The 19104-nt window shown below is 37.3% G+C and overlaps 3 protein-coding genes across 5 annotated transcripts; 1 reads left to right on the forward strand and 2 right to left on the reverse strand.

Annotated features, from left to right (window-relative positions):
- Window positions 1-22: 22 nt before the first annotated feature.
- On the reverse strand, window positions 23-7769 carry tinf2 (TERF1 (TRF1)-interacting nuclear factor 2). Of its 3 annotated transcripts, none has more exons than XR_007828102.1 (11): window positions 7309-7769; window positions 6808-7010; window positions 6108-6206; window positions 5871-5966; window positions 5478-5588; window positions 4765-4885; window positions 3481-4297; window positions 2372-2430; window positions 2197-2279; window positions 1067-1146; window positions 23-419 (listed from the first exon to the last, which is right to left on the reverse strand). XR_007828102.1 is itself a non-coding variant. In XM_051115228.1 (11 exons), the coding sequence occupies exons 1-10, from the start codon at window positions 7337-7339 to the stop codon at window positions 1085-1087; spliced, it is 1632 nt and encodes a 543-aa protein (XP_050971185.1). In that variant the 5' UTR covers window positions 7340-7769; the 3' UTR covers window positions 23-419; window positions 1067-1084. The 3 variants fall into 3 exon arrangements, 2 of the variants coding, with proteins under 2 accessions (XP_050971185.1, XP_050971184.1); XM_051115228.1 differs by having other exon boundaries at window positions 1067-1096; XM_051115227.1 differs by lacking the exon at window positions 1067-1146 and having other exon boundaries at window positions 7309-7768.
- Window positions 7770-8035: 266 nt separating this feature from the next.
- Window positions 8036-11920, forward strand: cideb (cell death inducing DFFA like effector b). Its single transcript, XM_051115229.1, is given in 6 exon segments — window positions 8036-8291; window positions 9342-9411; window positions 9413-9457; window positions 9735-9884; window positions 10683-10876; window positions 10970-11920. Coding segments are annotated over 6 exon segments (627 nt in total). The 5' UTR covers window positions 8036-8265; the 3' UTR covers window positions 11112-11920.
- A 147-nt stretch (window positions 11921-12067) lies between these two features.
- homezb (homeobox and leucine zipper encoding b) lies at window positions 12068-17866 on the reverse strand. Its single transcript, XM_051115226.1, has 2 exons — window positions 17133-17866; window positions 12068-14364 (listed from the first exon to the last, which is right to left on the reverse strand). The coding sequence occupies exons 1-2, from the start codon at window positions 17439-17441 to the stop codon at window positions 12511-12513; spliced, it is 2163 nt and encodes a 720-aa protein (XP_050971183.1). The 5' UTR covers window positions 17442-17866; the 3' UTR covers window positions 12068-12510.
- Window positions 17867-19104: the final 1238 nt, after the last annotated feature.

Here is a 19104-nt window from a genome sequence, read left to right on the forward strand (position 1 = left end):
CTCAAAAAGAACAAACATCTAGCAGGAGACAAAATTCTTTATTTAAATATATTACATATAACAACGACAACAACATTCTACATGATACAGATATAGGTAGAATAAAAATAAAATAAATGATTCTAATCATTCTAAGTAATGCACACTTCCTAAAAGCAGGGAGATTTTCGTGGTTAAAAATGTACTACGTGGTAAGGAGCTTCGGTTTAAATAAAATCTCAGACGTATGACTAATACATGCATTATCTATAACAGCAAACACTGCAGCATCAAGAAAGTCTAAGCAAGAATGATGTTCCAAAAGTGCATCAATGTCTGCTTCCAGGAGACAATGTGGAACAAAACACGGGATTCCAAAACTCTCGCAGTGTGGGCACATACGTACCATTCTTTGTTTTATAATACTGCTGACTGAATACCTGACAGGAAATGTAAAGAAAAAAAAAAAAAAAAAAAAAAAAAAAAAAAAGCACAAAAGTCAGATCAAAACCACCACAGTTCAGACACATATTAAACCAAACCCTAGAATCATGAGTTTGGAAAATATAAATCTTACAGCCCTATTAAAAATGATTACCTAGTGCAGTGGTGTCCATTGTTGGTCCTTGAGAGCCACAGTCCTGCAGAGTTTTGTTCCAACCTTGATAAAAACCTGACCTTGATTAGCTTGTTCAGGTGTGTTTGATTAGGGTTGGAGCTGAAGTGTGCAGGACTGTGGCTCTCCAGGACTGATGTTAACCACCCCTAACCTAGTACATGAAAATTGCAAATTTTCAATTTTATGCAATATTATGCTATTCTAACATACAGAACAATATACAGGGCCACATACACACAGCAAAATTTTCAGGCATTCATTAACCATGCGTCAGTAACATGCCTAAATTTTCTGGTGCGTGTAAACGAAATGTTAATGAACTTGCTGTAGCTGTTATATTAGTTCAGTTATTAAGTTATATTAGTGACTGGAAACATTTATAACACATAAACATCTCTGCAATCTACCGCAGGGCTGATGGAAGCAACTAAAGTTTAGAGACAGATTTGTGAAAAGGAAAACACGTACCTCTTTCTCTGTGATTTGCTAACAGCACTCCTGGAGAAGAGAGACACATTGCAGACTCGCTTTCAGTGAGAGCGAAGTCACTGCAATAATAATTACTTGCTTAGTTTGGTCCTGAACAACACTACATGGATTTGTTCACTTCCAGAATAAAGATTTTCTGATAATTTACTCACCCCCATGTCATCCAAGATGTTTATGTTTTTCTTTCTTCAGTCAAAAAGAAATTAAGGTTTTTAAAATATTCTAGGATTTTTCTCCCTATAGTGGATTTCATTGGAGATCAATGGGATGAATTTGACCAAATTGCAGTTTCAATGCAGTTTCAAAGGGCTCTACACGATCTCAGCTGAGAAATAAGGGTCTTACCTAAAATGATTGGCCATTTTCTAAAACTAATAAAAATCTATATACTTTAACCACAAAAGCTCGTCTTGCACTTACGTTGGAAATGTCACGCATGGTTAGTTCTTCATCTGTCTATCTGTGGTTCAAAAAGGTAGGGCAGGGCACAAAACTCATCTTCTCGAATTTCAAAATAATCCAATATCGTTGTTTTACCTTTTTCGTGAAGGGCGTTTGACTTTCTTTGCACGTTCCCTTGGTAAACACTGGGTTGGTATTTCTGCCTACGTCATGCGTGAGCTGTTGCGTGAAGATGAGCATTGTGATTAAAAAGATCATTTTGCTAAATTAAACCCTTCTTCCTCAGCTGGGATCATATAGAGCCCTTTGAAGCTGCACTGAAACTGCAATTTGGACCTTCAACCCATTGAAGTCCACTATATAGAGAAAAATCCTGGACTGTTTTCCTCAAAAACCTCAATTTCTTTTTGACTGAAGAAAGAAAGACATGAACATCCTGGATCACATGGTGGTGAGTAAATTATCTGTAAATTTTTATACTGGAAGTGAACTAATCCTTTAACCATAACTACCAGAGTACTCTAAGAGTACAGAACACACATAAGCACTCAGAAGAGTGACAACTGTATTTAGCTAGTGTGTATGTGGCCACAGCAACCTGCTATAAATACTGTGCAACTCCCTTGAGAAGCTAAAATCTCTACTCTAGTCGCTGGTTCTACATGGCGTAATAATTTGGTTTGATTCATGTAGATCCAGTTACAAACCTTCCTCTTGACGTTGTCTGTCCTCTCATCATCAGAATCGCAAATTATGTCATCTGATGACTTAACTGAGGGAGATGGTGTTTCTAAAATAGACACACAAAAAAAAGTTACATCTCTAGCATACAACCCCCCTCTCCCACAAAAAAAAAAAAAACCTACACACAAAAGTTGTTACCTGGACTGCCGACTGGAAGATGCAGAACAACAGGAATACATGGAGAAGAAGCAGAAGGTCTTAAAAAACAAAAAATTCAGAAAAGAATGAATTAGAAAATACAACATAGCAAAAAAATAGATTTTTTAAAATTAATTATAATGATTTCAAATGAATTAAAGGAGAAGTCCACTTTCAGAACAAAAATTTACAGATAATGTACTCAGCCCCTTGTCATCCAAGATGTTCTTGTCTTTCTTCAATCGTAAAGAAATTGTTTTTTGAGGAAAACATATCAGCATTTTTCTCCATATAATGGACTGATATGGTGCCCCGTGTTTGAACTTCCAAATTGCAGTTTAAATGCAGCTTCAAACGATTACAATTGCAGTTGTAAATGATCCCAGCTGAGGAAGAAGGGTCTTATCTAAGGAAACAATCGGTTATATTCATAAAAATAATACAATTTACATACTTTTTAATGTCAGATGCTCATCTTGTCTTACTCTCCCTGAACTGTTTTTTCCGGTTCATGACAGTTAGGGTATGTAGAAAAATTCCCATCTCTTGTTCTCTATCACTGTTTTACCTTTTTTGTAAAGGGTGTTTGATCATCTTTGCATGCTCACTTTGCATAGGCTGGGTCAGTGCTTCTGAAGTGATGCAGGATGACTTTGAAATGATTTTTGAACTTTAGGGAGAAAATACAATGGGAGTTTTTCGACATACCCTAACTGTCTTGAGCCAGAATACACAGAGCCATGCAGAGCAAGACGAGACGAGCGTTTGAGATTAAAAAGTATTTACATTTTTTTTTTTTTAATGAAAATAACTGCTCGTTTCCCTAGATAAGACCCTTCTTCCTCGGCTGGGATCATTTACAACTGCATTTGGGATCGTTTGAAGCCGCATTTAAACTGCAATTTGGAAGTTCAAACTCGGTGCACCATACCAGTCCATTATAAGGAGAAAAATACTGAAATGTTTTCCTCAAAAAACAATTTCTTTACGACTGAAAAAAGAAAGACACGAACATCTTGGATGAAAAGGGGGTGAGTACATTATCTGTAAATTATTGTTCTGGAAGTGAACTTCTCCTTTAAAGTATTAACATAAAGCCATGTTCTTACGGTTTATTGACTGATAACGTCAGGTGTTTCTCCGGCGTTGAACTCAAATCAATAAATTTCCTCTTGCGTATCACAGAGTGACCGTTTCCCGCACTGTCTTTTGAAGACGTTGTATTTTCCTTCTCATCAGACAGATGACTTGGACAGACAGGAAGATCACTGTCGTTTAATCTGGGAATGACAACTCTCAGTTGGCGCTTCATGCAGGAAATGAGGAGAGCACTCATTTCTGCTTCCTGCTGTGACTCGATGCCCTCAGAGTTTGTCCTAGTGGAATATTTCCTTGTAACATCTTGCCCTTTTTTCCCATTTCTGTTCTTAGCTTCAGTCTTTTTGGCTAGTTTGTTTGCTCTCTCACTACTCTCCTTCCTATTGTTCATTTCTTCTGTGCTGCCCTCCTCCTCTTCTTCTTCTACTTCACTGCTGGATGACTGACTGATCACTGTGACCAACATATTCCCAACAAAATATTCATTTTCTGGATCCTTCTCTAAATCCTGTTTTTTAGAACATGATCTTTGTTTGCTTCTGGTATTTCTGGAGTTTTCAGAAGCTGTTTCGACTTCTTGTCCTGAACTTGCTACATTCTCATCGTCTTTTCGAAGAACGTCATTGGAAATGGACCCAATCACAGGTGTGACCTGCGACTGGGCTTCTTTCGCAGCACTGCGAGTGGTTCTGGGTGTTGATGGGGTGGGATTTCTGACCCTGTTGGATGAGGAAGTGGATTCTGAATGCATGGTCTGCAGCACTTTACCCGAAAGAGGAAGGGAAAGGGACGACAGGATCGCGTCACCAGTGGATGACAGAAGAGTTGCTGAAACAGAGAAAAGGAACGAGAAACTGAGGTTGACAAGGCAGATACTAAGTGGCATAAAAGGAAATAATTTGTTTTGGTGCTTCCGGACATGCAAATACTTGATCATTTGTGACCCTGGACCACAAAACCACTCTTAAGTAGCACAGGTATGTTCGTAGCAATAACCAAAAATACATTGTACGGGTCAAAATTATTGATTTTTATTTTATGCCAAAAATCATTGGGATATTAAGTAAAGATCATGTTCCTTGAAGCTATTTTGTAAATTTCCTACTGTAAATATATCAAAACTTTTCAAAAATTTCTGATTAGTAATATGCATTGCCAAGAACTTCATTTGGACAACTTTAAAGGCGATTTTCTCAATATTTAGATTTTTGCACCCTTAGATTTTCAAATATTTGTATCTTGGCCAAATATTGTCCTGGTTTTGTGATCCAGGGTCACATTTCATTTTCATTTACCTGGGCTGAGATGTCCAAGGCATCTTTCATGCTGCAGCAGAGTCCTGAGGAGCTGGGGCTGCGATGCAGAACGTGCACACTCCTCTAAAACAGCAGGGGCACCACTAAGCCACGAGACTGTCTGAATAAGACATCACAATACAAAACGGTAAGCATTGGGCATAAACAAAACAGTGGTCCCTTCCCACATGGCAGCATTAGCACTTGCAATCAGCATTTGAGAAAGCGCAGATGGGGAACCAGTCAGCAAGTGCACATTTGAATACTTCAGGCAATAATCAGGCAATTCAATTTTTTTTACTTTACTCTTTTACTTTTAACTTTTTTGGCAAATTATTATAAGCATGTCTGTAAAGGACCATACGAACTCACTCTTTAATATCTTTTTTTATTAAACATTATTTGCATGATACAAAATGCATTACAAAATGAAACAAAATAGTTCACATATAATCACATATAAAAGTTTTAATATTTAGGCAGTGTGCAAGAAAGTATTTCCTCCTTTCTAAATATTTTTGGAAAATTTTACCAAGAGTAAATTGTTAAAATGTACAATTTTATTGTGCCACGACAGCACCAAAGGTTTTTTTTCAAGGCATGAACAGAGTAGCTTCAATTACAAAAACAAACAACAACAAAAAACTTAAAGCAAATACACCTGATATTCTTACAAAAAAAAGTGTTTTGTTCTGAACTTCATTAACTTATACCTGAGCAAGATCTGGAATGGGTAATAGCTTATCCAATCGAACTAGAAACTCCCACAATAGCTTCTCTAGACTGGTCACATAGTTTCCTCCATAGTGAAGATGGAATTCCTCCTGGAGTCAAAGACAAAACCATGTCAGTGTACATGAATAAAAGTTTGCATTAATTAAAGATTTCCAGGCATTTACCAAATAGTGAGAGATAGTTTTAGAATTATCTTCTGTCATTGACTGACAAATTATACTTTATCTAAGATGCTGATAGAAAGTAAAAATAAACAATCTATAATTGAAAACAAAGTTTTAAAGCACTCTCATGAAAATATATCAGGTGGGAGATGTGAGTGAGGATTTGTGGAGTTTTTTATTTTCTCCAAGTTTTTTGGGGGGTTTTACCCTGAAGAACTGTTTTCTGGCTGCTGCATTGTTCAAGAGAGAGTGCACCAAGGTCTGGAAGTTTCGTTTAGCTTCCTCCACCTTTTGATCCTTCCTCTAAGGAAGAAAGAAGGTACAGTCCTTGATGCATGTAAATCTTGTGAAATTATATGCAAAAACACATTTAACTTCAAAAGACGCTAGATGAGAATAAAACTAGCAAAACATGAGACAAACAAGACTCTGCACCAAACTCACCTTTCCGATGGGAATGGAGGAATCTTGCAGCTTGTGCAGCTCTTGGAGGACAAGCTGAGCATCAGGAGGATCTGACTGACGAAGCTCTTCCAGGATCATCTTAGATTAGCAAGCAGGATAAAAAAAAAACAGAGAAATGTCTTTAAAAAGACTAGTTACAGACTTTAAAAAAAACGAATAATATGAGAAAACTGAGGGGAAACTGAACTAATTCACTGAATTACATGTAGCTTAAATGGTAATGAACAATGTACAGTGCATGTGTACATAACTGAGAATGACAAATTATGGCAGCATAAAAAAAACATGCTGAATATACACTGTAGTCCACTAGAGAAAATAATAGTTGAATTTATAAAAATGCCCCCGTTCAAAAATTTACAAATGCTTAATTCTTAATACTGTGTTGTTACGTTAATGATCCACAGATGTGTTTTTTTAAATAGTTTTTCACAAAACAAGTGTATGTAAACTTTTGAACAGGGTCATTCTAATAAATTCAACTATTAATTTATCTTGTGGACTATATGTAAACGGCTTTTATGTGACATATCTTATTCAGGTGTCAGTAATAAATAAAAAAAACATGGATTTTAAATGATCCCTCTCATTTTGATCAAATAATTTAGCAGATTCTGCAAGGTGTATGTAAACTTTTGACCTCAACTTATTGTGATGCAAAACGCTTTAGTAATCTTACCAGTGCCCGCAAACCCATTGTCAGCCTGGCCTGATGTCTGTAATGAAGCAGCCCAGGTACAGTCTCACAGAGTGATGTTATGGTTTCCTCCAGTTTCCCATAATGTACTGCATCTCTCTGCAGCATCACCTTCCACATGGCTGCAGACATCAGGCGTAAAGGTGGAGCTATAAGCTGCAGAGCTGACAGGGGTAGAGGTGCATCTGTTGAGAGAGAGAGAGAGAGAGAGAGAGAGAGAATTAAACCAAGCCAACTGTACTGACGCTCATTTTTATTACTATTCATCTCCATTAAGATAGATAGATAGATAGATTTAGACATTATTTCTAGGTATTTACAGCTCTGATATGTTAATCTATATTTAGATAAGCGCTACGCAGTTGACACATCAGCTGTAACCAGATCTGCATATAAACCATTCGAATCTAATGACAGAAGATACACAACAATGAAACTCTTCTTTAAATATTAGATTTTACAAGCTACTTTGCACAGACCCACCTTCATTCGTAGTGTTAGTCGCTGTTTTCATTGTCCTGTCCGTCCAGAAAATAAACAACTCCGTGTGTTTTGGAAATGGCTTACTTGATTCCTAAACTTAAAAACAAAATGTCTTCTACAGCTCAAACGAGGACTCATCAGCAACATTCAGTTTAACATCGCGATGTGTTAACGGTGACGCTTTCTGTCCTTTGATCTACATTTACAGCCGATACGTTACGTTTATTAAAACATCTGATGATTCATAAGAACGTAATGATAGTCGCGGTAGAAATACACTTCTCGCGCCAAAATGACGAAATGCTGTTTCCGGTGTGAAGTATACAAAGACAAGAGCTTTTAAAAAAGCTTCGTGGGCACACATTTTGTAGGCAGTTGTCTTTTATTTGAATGTTATTCCTGATCTTGACAATATGCCATAGTTTATTTGTTTTAAAATTAAAGTAATACCCTTATTTCTTTTTTTTTATTATGACGTGTAGTCGAGAACTTTGGCTTTCAAAATAAAAGTGCTGTAGAAGCCTGAGAAAACTAATCAGATTCACTAATAACTATAAGTAATAAATAAAAGCACATCTATCTGTCTGTCTGTCTATCTATGTATCTATCTATCTATGTGTGGATATTACTATTTTTAGGATGCACAGACACTTAAGTAAAAAGAGTTACAACATTAACCAGTTTCTCTACTTACATCATTTAAACCTTGGTTCCTAAACACACAAGTACAATCAGAGAAGAGACCTTGCCCAATGACACACACTATCAGGCTAAATCATCCAGCAAAGTCAAAGTCCACTTGGCTAGCATCACAGAACACATTATTGTCAAAAAGATATTCTCCACCAGCTGTGAGTCAGTATCACTAGTTTACTTCAAACGGTCAAAAAGAGGCAGAAAGGACTGTAAACAACTGATACAGAGGTGACAGGAAGAAGAGCTCAACCACAGATCATAATGGAAACAACAGCCTCCCTGTTCAAGTAAGTTTAGTAACATTAATTTGTTGACATTAAATACTGTTATTTACGATATACCTACTGATCTTCAGAAGCATGCTTTGAGTAAGAAGCTTCCACATTACATTTGATCTAAGTTGTTAGGAAATAGATACAAAAATACATATTGGGATATTTAGTTAAAATGGTTTTTATCAGTGATTGTCCTCAAAATTGGACTTTAACTGTTGGTCTCTCTCAATACATTTGTATGACAGAGAGTCATATTACAGCCATGTGCTGTCTGTGTTTGTCCCACTTTTAAAGCAGTCATTGATTATTCTAGGAAACATTAATATTTTGTCATTATTTACACATCCTCATGTTCCAATCCTTCATGGATTTCTTTCTGTGGAACACAAAAAAGGATTTTGAAGAATTATCTTGGTTGATCCAGTTCTAAAAAATGGGTACTGTTGTTTTCCAATGCCAAAAGGGAGACAAAAACATTAAGTATTATAAATGACATTGAATAGTTTTGTGTTGTAAACAGATCTAAATGTAAGTCATTATTCAAGTGATATTTTAGTGATAATCTTACTTTTTAGTGAGCACTGATTAGATCGGTGAGGTTTCTCTCAAGAATTAGATCAGTCTGATTTGTCACTTTATGAACTGGATGATTTGGTCATTAAATATCAAGAAAAATTTGTTTACAGATCAGGCATCACTAATTTATATTCCCTTAAAAATGGCTGGAATAACTAAGGAGGATGTCAAGATTTACAAGAATGTCAGTAAATATTACATTTTGATTTGTTCTTTACAAAGCTATCATGACTTCATAAAACTTGACATATAGTACATATAGTAAGCCATATGAACCAAGACCATCAACACAATTCTTCAAAATCCTTCCAATGAAGCAAGAAAGTCATACAACATGAGGGTGAGCATTTAAGCATTACTGTGCTAACTGTTCCTTTAAGTGGAGTTTCTTTTCAATATTGACTCCTAACACATTTTTGTATTCTTATTCTGTTTATTCCTTGACATTTTGCCTCCCCCTCACTCCCACACTGCTCTTTCTCTCAGGTCAGTATCTCGGCGGGTATGGTCACCCCCTCAGCGTCCATTCAGAGTGTGTTCCTGGGACAGAGAGGTCAAAAAAGGGAGTCACTGCTGGAACTTTAGAGGAGCTCAAAGAGAAGGTAAGCAACAACTGCTTCAACATGCAGTTTTGCCACTTACCAAAAAGGTTTTTTTTTTAAATGTAGATACATTGCTTAATCTCGCCTCAAGGATTTGGTTCTGTCTGTGTGTAGCAACTCCTACCCTGTGTTACATATGCTACACAGAAGCTCAAACAATTTTCTGTATGTCCTACAATATCCAGGATTACCTGAGAACTTTCACAGACATTTATTATAAACAATTGTGACAGATTTGAACACTGTGGTAAATTTTATACTGTGATTCTTACCTCAGGCAGCCCAGGCTCTCTTGATATCTACCGTGCTGACTTTGGTGTGTGAAGAGGATGGGACAGAAGTTGACTCAGAAGAGTTCCTCTTAGCCCTACCAGACAACACTGTTTTTATGGCCCTGACAGACAGAGAGATCTGGAGACCTCATCCTGTATGTATTTTCATTTAATTTCAGGTTTTTCATTTTAAAGGGATAGTTCACCCAAAACTGAAAATTCTGTCATTAATTACTCACCCTCCTGTCGTTCCAAACCCGTTAGACCCTCGTTCGTCTTCAGAACATAAATCTGAGAGCTTTCCGACCCTTCATAGACATCAAGGGTCCTACCACGTTTAAGGTCCAGGAATGTACCAAGAACATCGACAAAATAGTCCATGTGACATCAGTGGTTCAACTGTAATTTTAACGAAGCTACGAGAATGCCTTTGTTGCGCAACAAAAATGACACTGTGGTACTATCCAAAATGGCGCTAGGGTGACATGAAGGAGAAGAACTGTTGAATAAAGTTACATAGATGTCACATGGACTATTTTGTCAGTGTTCTCTCGGTACCTTTGTGAACCTTGAACATCTATGGAGGCTCAGAAAGCTCTCGGATTTCATCAAAAATATCTTAATTTGTGTTCCGAAAATGAATGAAGGTCTTAAAGGTTTGGAACGACATGAAGGTGAGTAATTAATGACAGAAGTTTTACTTTTTGGGTGAACTTTCCTTTTAAATTATGAGCTGCTTTTAGATGTTTTACCACTTATCTGATTGATTTCATCAACATTAGAAAGGTGGTAATATGCATTACATTTATTCTTATCAGCCATCTCATCATGAAGCAGTAACTCTCAGTGAAATATCACTTGGTAAAAACTAAACAAATGAGGTTTCATTCACTTACGTATGTTGTTATTTGTACCATTCAGTACCTTATCTTAACTTCTTCTATCCTTCCTAGTTACTCCATAGGGGTGGAAACAAACCCGCTGAGAGTAAACCAAGAACAGGAAAAGACATTGCTCAAATCACCTTCGACCTTTACCGTACACACCCCAAAGATGTATTCGGCTCACTAAATGTGAAAGCCACATTCCAAGGGCTCTACTCTGTCAGTGCAGATTTTCAATGCTTGGGGCCAAAGAAAGTCCTGAGGTAAACCAGCTACAGATGGTTTTACTGTTCATTTGTACAAAATAACCTTTATCAAGCCACTGAATTGTATCCTACACTTTTATTGTCTCTCAGGGAGGCTCTCAGACTCATGTCCAGTCTCCTTCACGCTGCTGGACACTTACTGATTTCTTCTGCTGCTGTAATTCGTCGTATCATCCACGGGGCGGATCTTCTTCAAGCCCAGCAGGGCAAACCTATCGAGTACTGGGAATAACTACTAGAGTATTGGGAATAACCAAAGATGCATATAACTTAAAGGACATGAATCCGAGATCACTAACAATGTAACTGAGAGATGTTTTTTTCTAAAATGTCATTTTCTATTATGCTGATTTGGCGCTCAAGACATATTTTTCATCATTACACATTTTGAAAACAGCTGTGCTGCTTAATATTTTTGTGGTAATTATGAATAGAAAGTTTAAAAAAAACAGCATTTATTTCTTAGTTAATACCTAATGCATACTTTGCGGCTAAATAATGTTAATGGAGTTTATTATAAACTGTAAAGTTATCATTTATACTGGTGGTTTAATGGAAAATTGCTCCAGGGAAATGTTTGTTTCTATGAAAACTGCTGTTTAGGTTTTTTTTTCTAGTCTAGGACTACCCAGTGTTACTTATTTTGTGTGTTCAACCTTCTTTATGAATGTTTATTTTACCTTTAAAATGTAATATGTTTACATGATAAACTACTGTATAATTTTAATCTTCCTCATTTTGTAAGTAGCTTAAGATAAAACCGTCAGCTAAATGAATAAATGTAAAAATATAATGTTATGTAAATACAAAAATGTCATTATATGTTTAGAAAATAAAAATTAAATGTTTTAAGATCAATTTATTAAGTAAAACCAAATAGGTACAAAAAGCTTCAGCACAAAAAAAGAAAGTCTCTCTAGTCAGCTTACTCAATGCATAGACTAATAAACTCCATATTAATACTACATAAGATTTAATTAGTCTTCAAATAATAATAATAAAAAAAAAAAAAAAAAAAAAAAAAAAAATCACAAATATGATTGGGGGAAAACAAATCAAGCACATAAATTATGTAGTATTATGTTCGCACGATGTTTCCATGAAAGAAACATATCTGTGTAGCACAATGTGGATCTAAAAGATTGTAGTTAAGCTTATAACCTTAAATACAATTGACCTTTGTAAAAGCAAACATCTACATATCTAAGCTCGAAGTGCAACTTAAACATGAAAATGGCAACACACATGCGTTCGCTCTGTTGAGTCACACCGAGAACCACAAGGAATAGACCTCTGATAAAACAAGCTACAAAATAAAATACATTGTACAGTCATTCAGTGCCTTGCCATACACATTTTTGTTTCAATTACTTTAAGGTACATACTCTAATACTAAATATTTTTGATTCAAGTAAGATGCTTAGTTTTGGAGATACATATTGCATAACAATGTTGTGACAGAGGTTCTACAAGGCCCTGGATCATAGCATTAAATTGGGATGGAAATATCCAGACAGGTTAAAGGAGAGACAAAAAAGTTTTGTGTAACATCTTTGGCAGTGATGTGGAATTCAGCTTCCACCTATCTGCACAGCTACAAATGCCATCGCAAACTGGCATTGCTTCAGAGGTCAGAGTTCACCCTCAGGCAGAACTGGGGTGCTTCCCCTATAAAGTTCATTCCATGCTGTTGCTTCGCCTCTTCCACCTCCGTTAGTTAACGCAGGATCACCCAAACTCATCCCAGAGCCCATGTTCTCAAATGAGAATTTGCCCCGTGAATACTTCCCGCCCCTTTTCTGCTGTTGCGTTATAACCGCGATGATGCGTTCCCTCTCCTCTGAGGTCATCCAGCGCATCTGATTGTGTTTGATGTGATAACGCGTGTCTCCGTACCACTGGATGATCTCTGTCCGCGTCAAGCCCGTCTTCTGTTGTAGTATCAGGTAGTCGTCGCTTGTGGGCCACTGGCAGCGAAGAAAGCTTTGCCGCAAAATTTCCAACTGCTCCCTCGTCTTCTTACGAAGTCGCACATTCGGTTCCACCCGGCCGCGACTGAATGACGGAGACGGGGAAGGAGAGGGAGAGATGTCTGCAGAATATTGTTGAACGGAAGCGCTGCCGTCATCTAACTCGCCTTCATCGCTTACTTCCTCCTTAGCCTCATTTGATTGGTTGACTGGTCCATCGTCGTCACCCAAATCCACATCGACCTCAAACCCCGCCTCTGTGTCGTCAGCCTCGTCATTGTCGTAAAAATCAGCGCTGGGTAGAACGTCGTTCTCCATCTCGTTTTGAGAGTTCTGCTGCATCAGCTGAAACGACCGATTGCGTCTTGCGAGCTTAGATAACCAAGCTCTGCCGTTCCTGCGAAGCTGGTAGCGGCTGTCGGCGAACCACTTGCGGATTTCACGCCGATTCAGTCCAGTCATTTTTTGGAGCCGCTGAACTTCGCCGTCAGAGGGCCAAGACTTCTGTACGAAACTGCGGCGCAGAGCCATCAGCTGCGCTTTTGATTTTTTCCCCGGTAAGCAGTGTAAAGACTGTGAAAGCTCAGGAAGCTCTGGGTACGACATTGTGGCGTGTTGATCGTACGACGAACGTCCAGACGAATCAAGCAGTTGGACTCCAGTATTGTGAGGTGGTAGGTTTCTACTCCCACTTTGGAATTGGGGATTGACTTGAGGAACTTGGGATGTGGGTCCAAGACCGTTTTTGTACACAACATTAGTGCTGAGCAACTGCTGTACACCGTTGGATTGGGAAGCGTTAGTTTGAATAAAATGCAAGCGGTTTTGGTCACTGGAGATGTGCTGTGGAACAGTCCGGCTGGGTTTAGGTGTCTGGTCTCTCTGATCTACATTAGCAATTGGCGCAGGTTGCGGCATAACAACATGTTGAGATTCCTCATGGTCGAAACAATCGTCCTCGTCGTTTATTTCCACACACTCCTCAGCAACCGCTCTATTTTGAAGGTGCCAGAGCTTACGTCGTGTCTCTTGGATGTCGTCGTCAGCCCAGCTGATTCCATAACGTACCCGCTGCATCATGAACCACGCTTTAACTCTGTCCGGCGGTAGCGCACACTTGCGAGCTAAAGCGCTTGCCTCCTGGGATGTGGGGTATGGGAATGCATTAAACGCCTCTACGAGTTCAGACACGGCATCCAGCTCGTGGACCTGCTCTGAGCGCACCCAGATAAGCTTTAATCCCTCGGACACCAATGGAAGACAAACCAGGTTAGTCTGGTTGTGGGTCGACGTGCCAGAGGAGACCGTTTGCCTCTTTTGGCAGGAGTCCTTAGTCCCTGAAGAGGAGGGTGACTTCTCCTGAGGTAACTCAGGGGATGAGCTCTGCGATTCTTCAGGAGTGGGTGAGTCGTCCATCTTCTCTTCCTGTTCTTTGGGATCTGTGGAGGATGAGGTCTCGTTTGAGTCTTCAGGAGTCTGATTGGAAGCAGATTCTGTTTCCTCAGCGGTGGCCGGCTGAAAAGAGTGAGATTGAGAAATATGAATACAAAATGTATCAGATGAGAAATTCTCTCTTAGGCTATGTTCACACTTGGCGTCTTTTTTTTAACCTACAATGTTCTGTTTTACATTGTAACCCTATGGAGTAAAGCGTGTTTTCAAAAAAGTCCTGAGCGTTTTTTCAAACACCACTGCTGGCGTCTTTTTCTGCAGCTTAAAGCGTCTTTTCAAGTTGAAAAAAGTTCAACTTTTCTGAAAAAAACACCTTATGTCAAGCACCTTTTTGACAGCTGACCAATGACAAGCCAGTAGGGAGACCTGTCATTTCCATAACAACAAGAAAAAATGGAAAAGGTGCCGGTAGATTAAAATTAGATTAATTTTTATTGTTGTGAACTGTCATTCTCCTTCCTGTTAACTTCAAATACGGACGTGCTGCACACAAGGCTATCGGCGCCACGTGACGGTATTTGAAGTTAACAGGAAGGAGACATGTATCTCCGTTGAGCTTCGAGTCAGGGCATCCCTTTTTCCAGTCTTGGCTCTGATCTTTTTGTGGCCCGTCTGTTTACATTCACTTTTGACACAATTGGTATCTGATATTTTCAGTTGTTATTTTATCTATAGCTCATTAGAGGTAGAATTATTTTATTAAAAAAAATGCTGCCAAGATGATATTTAATGAAATAAATTCTAATGAAATGTGTGAGAGAGGGAGAACGCACAAGTGTGAAGCTTACGAATAAGTGAAGTTTGTTGGTTTAATTACAAAAACTGCTAAGTTATCACCTCATTGCTGAGAAATACAATGTAGTTTTTAGTAGCGAAGCTGTTGTATTTATAAAATCCATGGGGCAGAGGTTGAAAACCTGAATGTGCAATTTCATACCCATCTAAAGTTTCTATCTCAATAAACAGCGATGCATACAGCACACTGGCATTAGGGCTGCATAATTAATCAAAGGCGCTAATCAAAGCTACACTATATTGTGTTTATTTTCGCAATTTAATCACGTAATTAAGAACGTGCAATAAATTCAGATCTGTCACATGTAAGCAAAAAAAATTATTTTTTGTGCCAGTGTAAATGCAGCCTTATTGACTTAGTTAAAATGGCATAACGGTCATCTGCTATTTCCTTTCACTGCTGTTACAGGTCACCAAAAAATCACCATCGACTGTTGTTTTTAATGGAATACTTTAGTGTTTATGATAAATGATTTATCTTTTTATAAATCCTTTATAAAGTTAAGTACACAGCTAAGACAAAGACTGACACAGAAAAGAAGAAATGCTTAAATTAAGTCGTTATTTTTGTTTTCTTTGCGCACAAAAAGTATTCTCGTAGCTTCATAAAATTAAGGTTGTACCACTGAGGTCACACACACTGTTTTAACAATGCCCTTACTACCTTTCTTGGCATTAAACATGTCAGTTGTATTGCAGTCTATGAAGGGTCAGAAAGCTCTTAGATTTCATAAAAAATATCTAAATTTGTGACCCTGGACCACAAAACCAGTCGCACAGGTATATTTGTAGCAATAGCCAGAAATACGTTGTATGTGTCAAAATTATCGATTTTTGTTTTATGCCAGAAATCATTTGGATATTAAGTAAAGATCATGTTCCATTAAGATATCTTGTCAATTTCCTACCGTAAATATATCAAAACTTAATTTTCGATTAGTAATATGCATTGCTAACAACTTCATTTGGACAACTTTAAAGGTGATTTTCTCAGTATTTAATTTTGTTGCACCCTCAGATTCCAGATTTTCAAATAGTTGTATCTCGATCAAATACTCTTAAATACTTTTAGAAGATGTATAAATCTCAATTTTAAAAAAAATGACTTGTTTTGTGGTCCAAGGTCACATTTGTGTTCCTTTGATGAACAAAGGTCTTATGGGTTCAGAATGACATGAAGGTGAGTAATTAATGACATTTTTGGGTGAACTATTCCTCTAACTTTCAAATTCAATATTAAAACCCAGAGGAAAATTAGTTTGATAATTTGGAATTTTTGGAATTTGAGTATTCATTACTCAAAAAGACTTTTATATATTGCTCTACAAAATCATTTAAAAAGTCATGTGGAAATGAGGTTTAGTCAGTATGAGGTTATATATACAGTATTACTCTTTTTCTTTGTGCAGCAGCTGAATGAGTAGTATTTTTGGGAAGCTTTCTAGCTGTTTTTTTTTACCAACAGTACAAAAAACTGCAACAAACTCAATTGTAATGTCAATATTCACTGTTACAACTTAGGATCATCAACAATTTGCCATAGGTTTAAGCAGTATCCAATATTAAAACAAATGTGCCATTTTCATGTGCGCTCAATTCATAAAAATTACCACTTGTAAAAAAAAAAAAAAAAAAAAACCTTAATTAAAACTCAAATAAAAAAAAAAAAAAAACGGAAATTGTGAAATAAAATAACGTTTGTCAATAATTTATAATAAACACTGCAATATTCCATAAAAATAAGCATTGTTGGCATTTGTGATTGTTGTCAAACAGGTTTCCCTGAACAACTCTGCCACTGGTTAGTCAAATAGAACGCCCTTTTCAAATTCACACTATTGGTTGAGTCAATAACATTTGACCAGAGTGTTTACCCTTTTCGGGTAGTTATACAAGTCTTTGCATATTGAGGCGGGATAGGAAAAGGAATTTACATTTACACAACACATAAACTCTATTCACAGCATCTCTAGTGGCTCACACAACTAACACAAACTCACGCACATCTATAAATGCTAAGACAAAACTTTACTTACTTTATCCTTAACAATACTCTTTTCCAGGTCACCATTTAAGCAGGGAGTCTCCGCATCATCCTCACACTCCTCCTCCAGCGTGTCACCTCGCTCGTTCCTCACCGAGTCAGAAAGACTGGTAACAGGGTGAGCGGTGTGCAGGTGCTGACTGAGACATTTAACGTCTTGCGCTTTATACCCACAAATCCGGCACTCGTAAGCATCCTTAACCGTCATCTCCCCGGCATCTCCTCCAGGCTTTCCCGCTGGGTCTGTAGGTGAAGAGTGTGTACTTGTGTTCTCGAGCTGCGGAGCTGCGCACTGCTCCATGGCAACCTCTGCACGACCGAGCCAAGACGCAATTCATACAAGCCAACAGAGACTAGACGGCTAAATTTCTCCCACAACAAAGTCGGTGTGCAATGCCCTCAAGGATGCAACGACTTTCATTTGAGTCAAATAACTGTATACGGCGTAAACATGCAGGAACTAAAGGCTGACTCCTAATTTATGGCCACACTGGTCTGAGTATGAAACAAAGGCTTGCTAGCAAGCGAGCTAACGCGAAAACTGTTCGTTCTGGCTTCACACAGATGTATAAAAAGTAAATATAGGCAGCTCAGATGCAAACCGGTTTATTTATTGGATTTCTGATGTAGTTACGTGAGAAATAAAGCAGTTAAAAGCGTCATTCCCTGCTGATCGCACTCGCCTTCGGGTCGCACAGAAGCCCAGAAAGCTGTCACAGGTTTGGTTTGTCGCATCCTCCGAATGTGAAGCCAGAGCGGCTTCAAAATAAAAGTTCACTCTCAGCCGCTCTCTTTTCTGTTTCAAGAAGCTTTTGCGATGGTAAAATAACTGTACATTAATAAAAAAAAAAAATAGTAACTGTATATATATATATATATATAAAACCAGTCAAAAGTTTATGATGTTTTTTTTTTTTTTTTTTTTTAAAGAAAAAACATTGCTCACCAAGAAAAAAATTGCTCACCAAGCCTGAATTTATTTGATCCAAAATACAGCAAAAACAGAGTAATATTGAGAAATATTTGTGCTATTTAAAATAACTCCTATCTATTTGAATATATTTTAAAATGTCATTTATTCCTGTGATCAAAGCTAAATTTTCAGCATTAGTACCCCAGTATTAGTACTCTATTATTACTCCATTCTTCAGCGTCACATGATCCCCCAGAAATCATTCTAATATGATGATTTGCTGTTCAAGAAAAATTTAGTTATTATTATTATTATCAATATTTAAAACAATTGTGGCAATATTTAAAACATTTTTTAAAGATCCAAAGATCAGCCTGTATCTGAAATAAAATTATAGAAATTATAGAAATTAATACTTCTATTTAGCAAGTATTCTTTAAATTGATCAAAAGTGATGATAAAGACATTTATAATGTTATGTAAATCACATTCAAATAATAAATACAGGTGGTGTTTATTTTATCATTTGCTTAGATCATAACTTTTTAACATTCTATAGTTAGGCCTAATTGAAAGTTTGTAGAATAAAATGTAGAAGAATAAAAACTACAGAATGCATAAATGGCATTCAAAAAAGTAACAAAACGTGGTAAAATGTTTATCGTGAAACATTAAAAAAACTATTTTAATGTGACTTTCACAAAAAAGGGAAATTATTACTTTTCATAAAAATAAACTCCTGAGAACCCACCATATATATTTTTATAGCTAAATATGATCCCTCTATAACACTGTGTGCAAGTGCTCTTGATATTTATGTTGGTGTTTATGGTCCAATATATCAGCAGTGAATGTGAGTCGTTTAAAATGGAGACATTAGGTATTTCCTAAAAAGAAGAAGAAGAAGAAGAAATTTGAGAGTTCAGATTTGAGGTTCAGCGGATGATGTTCCTGTTTCACCTCGCGGTATTACTGACACGTTTTTCTGTTGTAACTTCGTGGTGCTTTACCTGCTGACAAGTACGAGTTTTCAATGCAAACAGCTCCACGT

The sequence above is a fragment of the Labeo rohita genome, chromosome 7 (assembly GCF_022985175.1).
Source record: "Labeo rohita strain BAU-BD-2019 chromosome 7, IGBB_LRoh.1.0, whole genome shotgun sequence".
Taxonomy (NCBI): domain Eukaryota; kingdom Metazoa; phylum Chordata; class Actinopteri; order Cypriniformes; family Cyprinidae; genus Labeo; species Labeo rohita.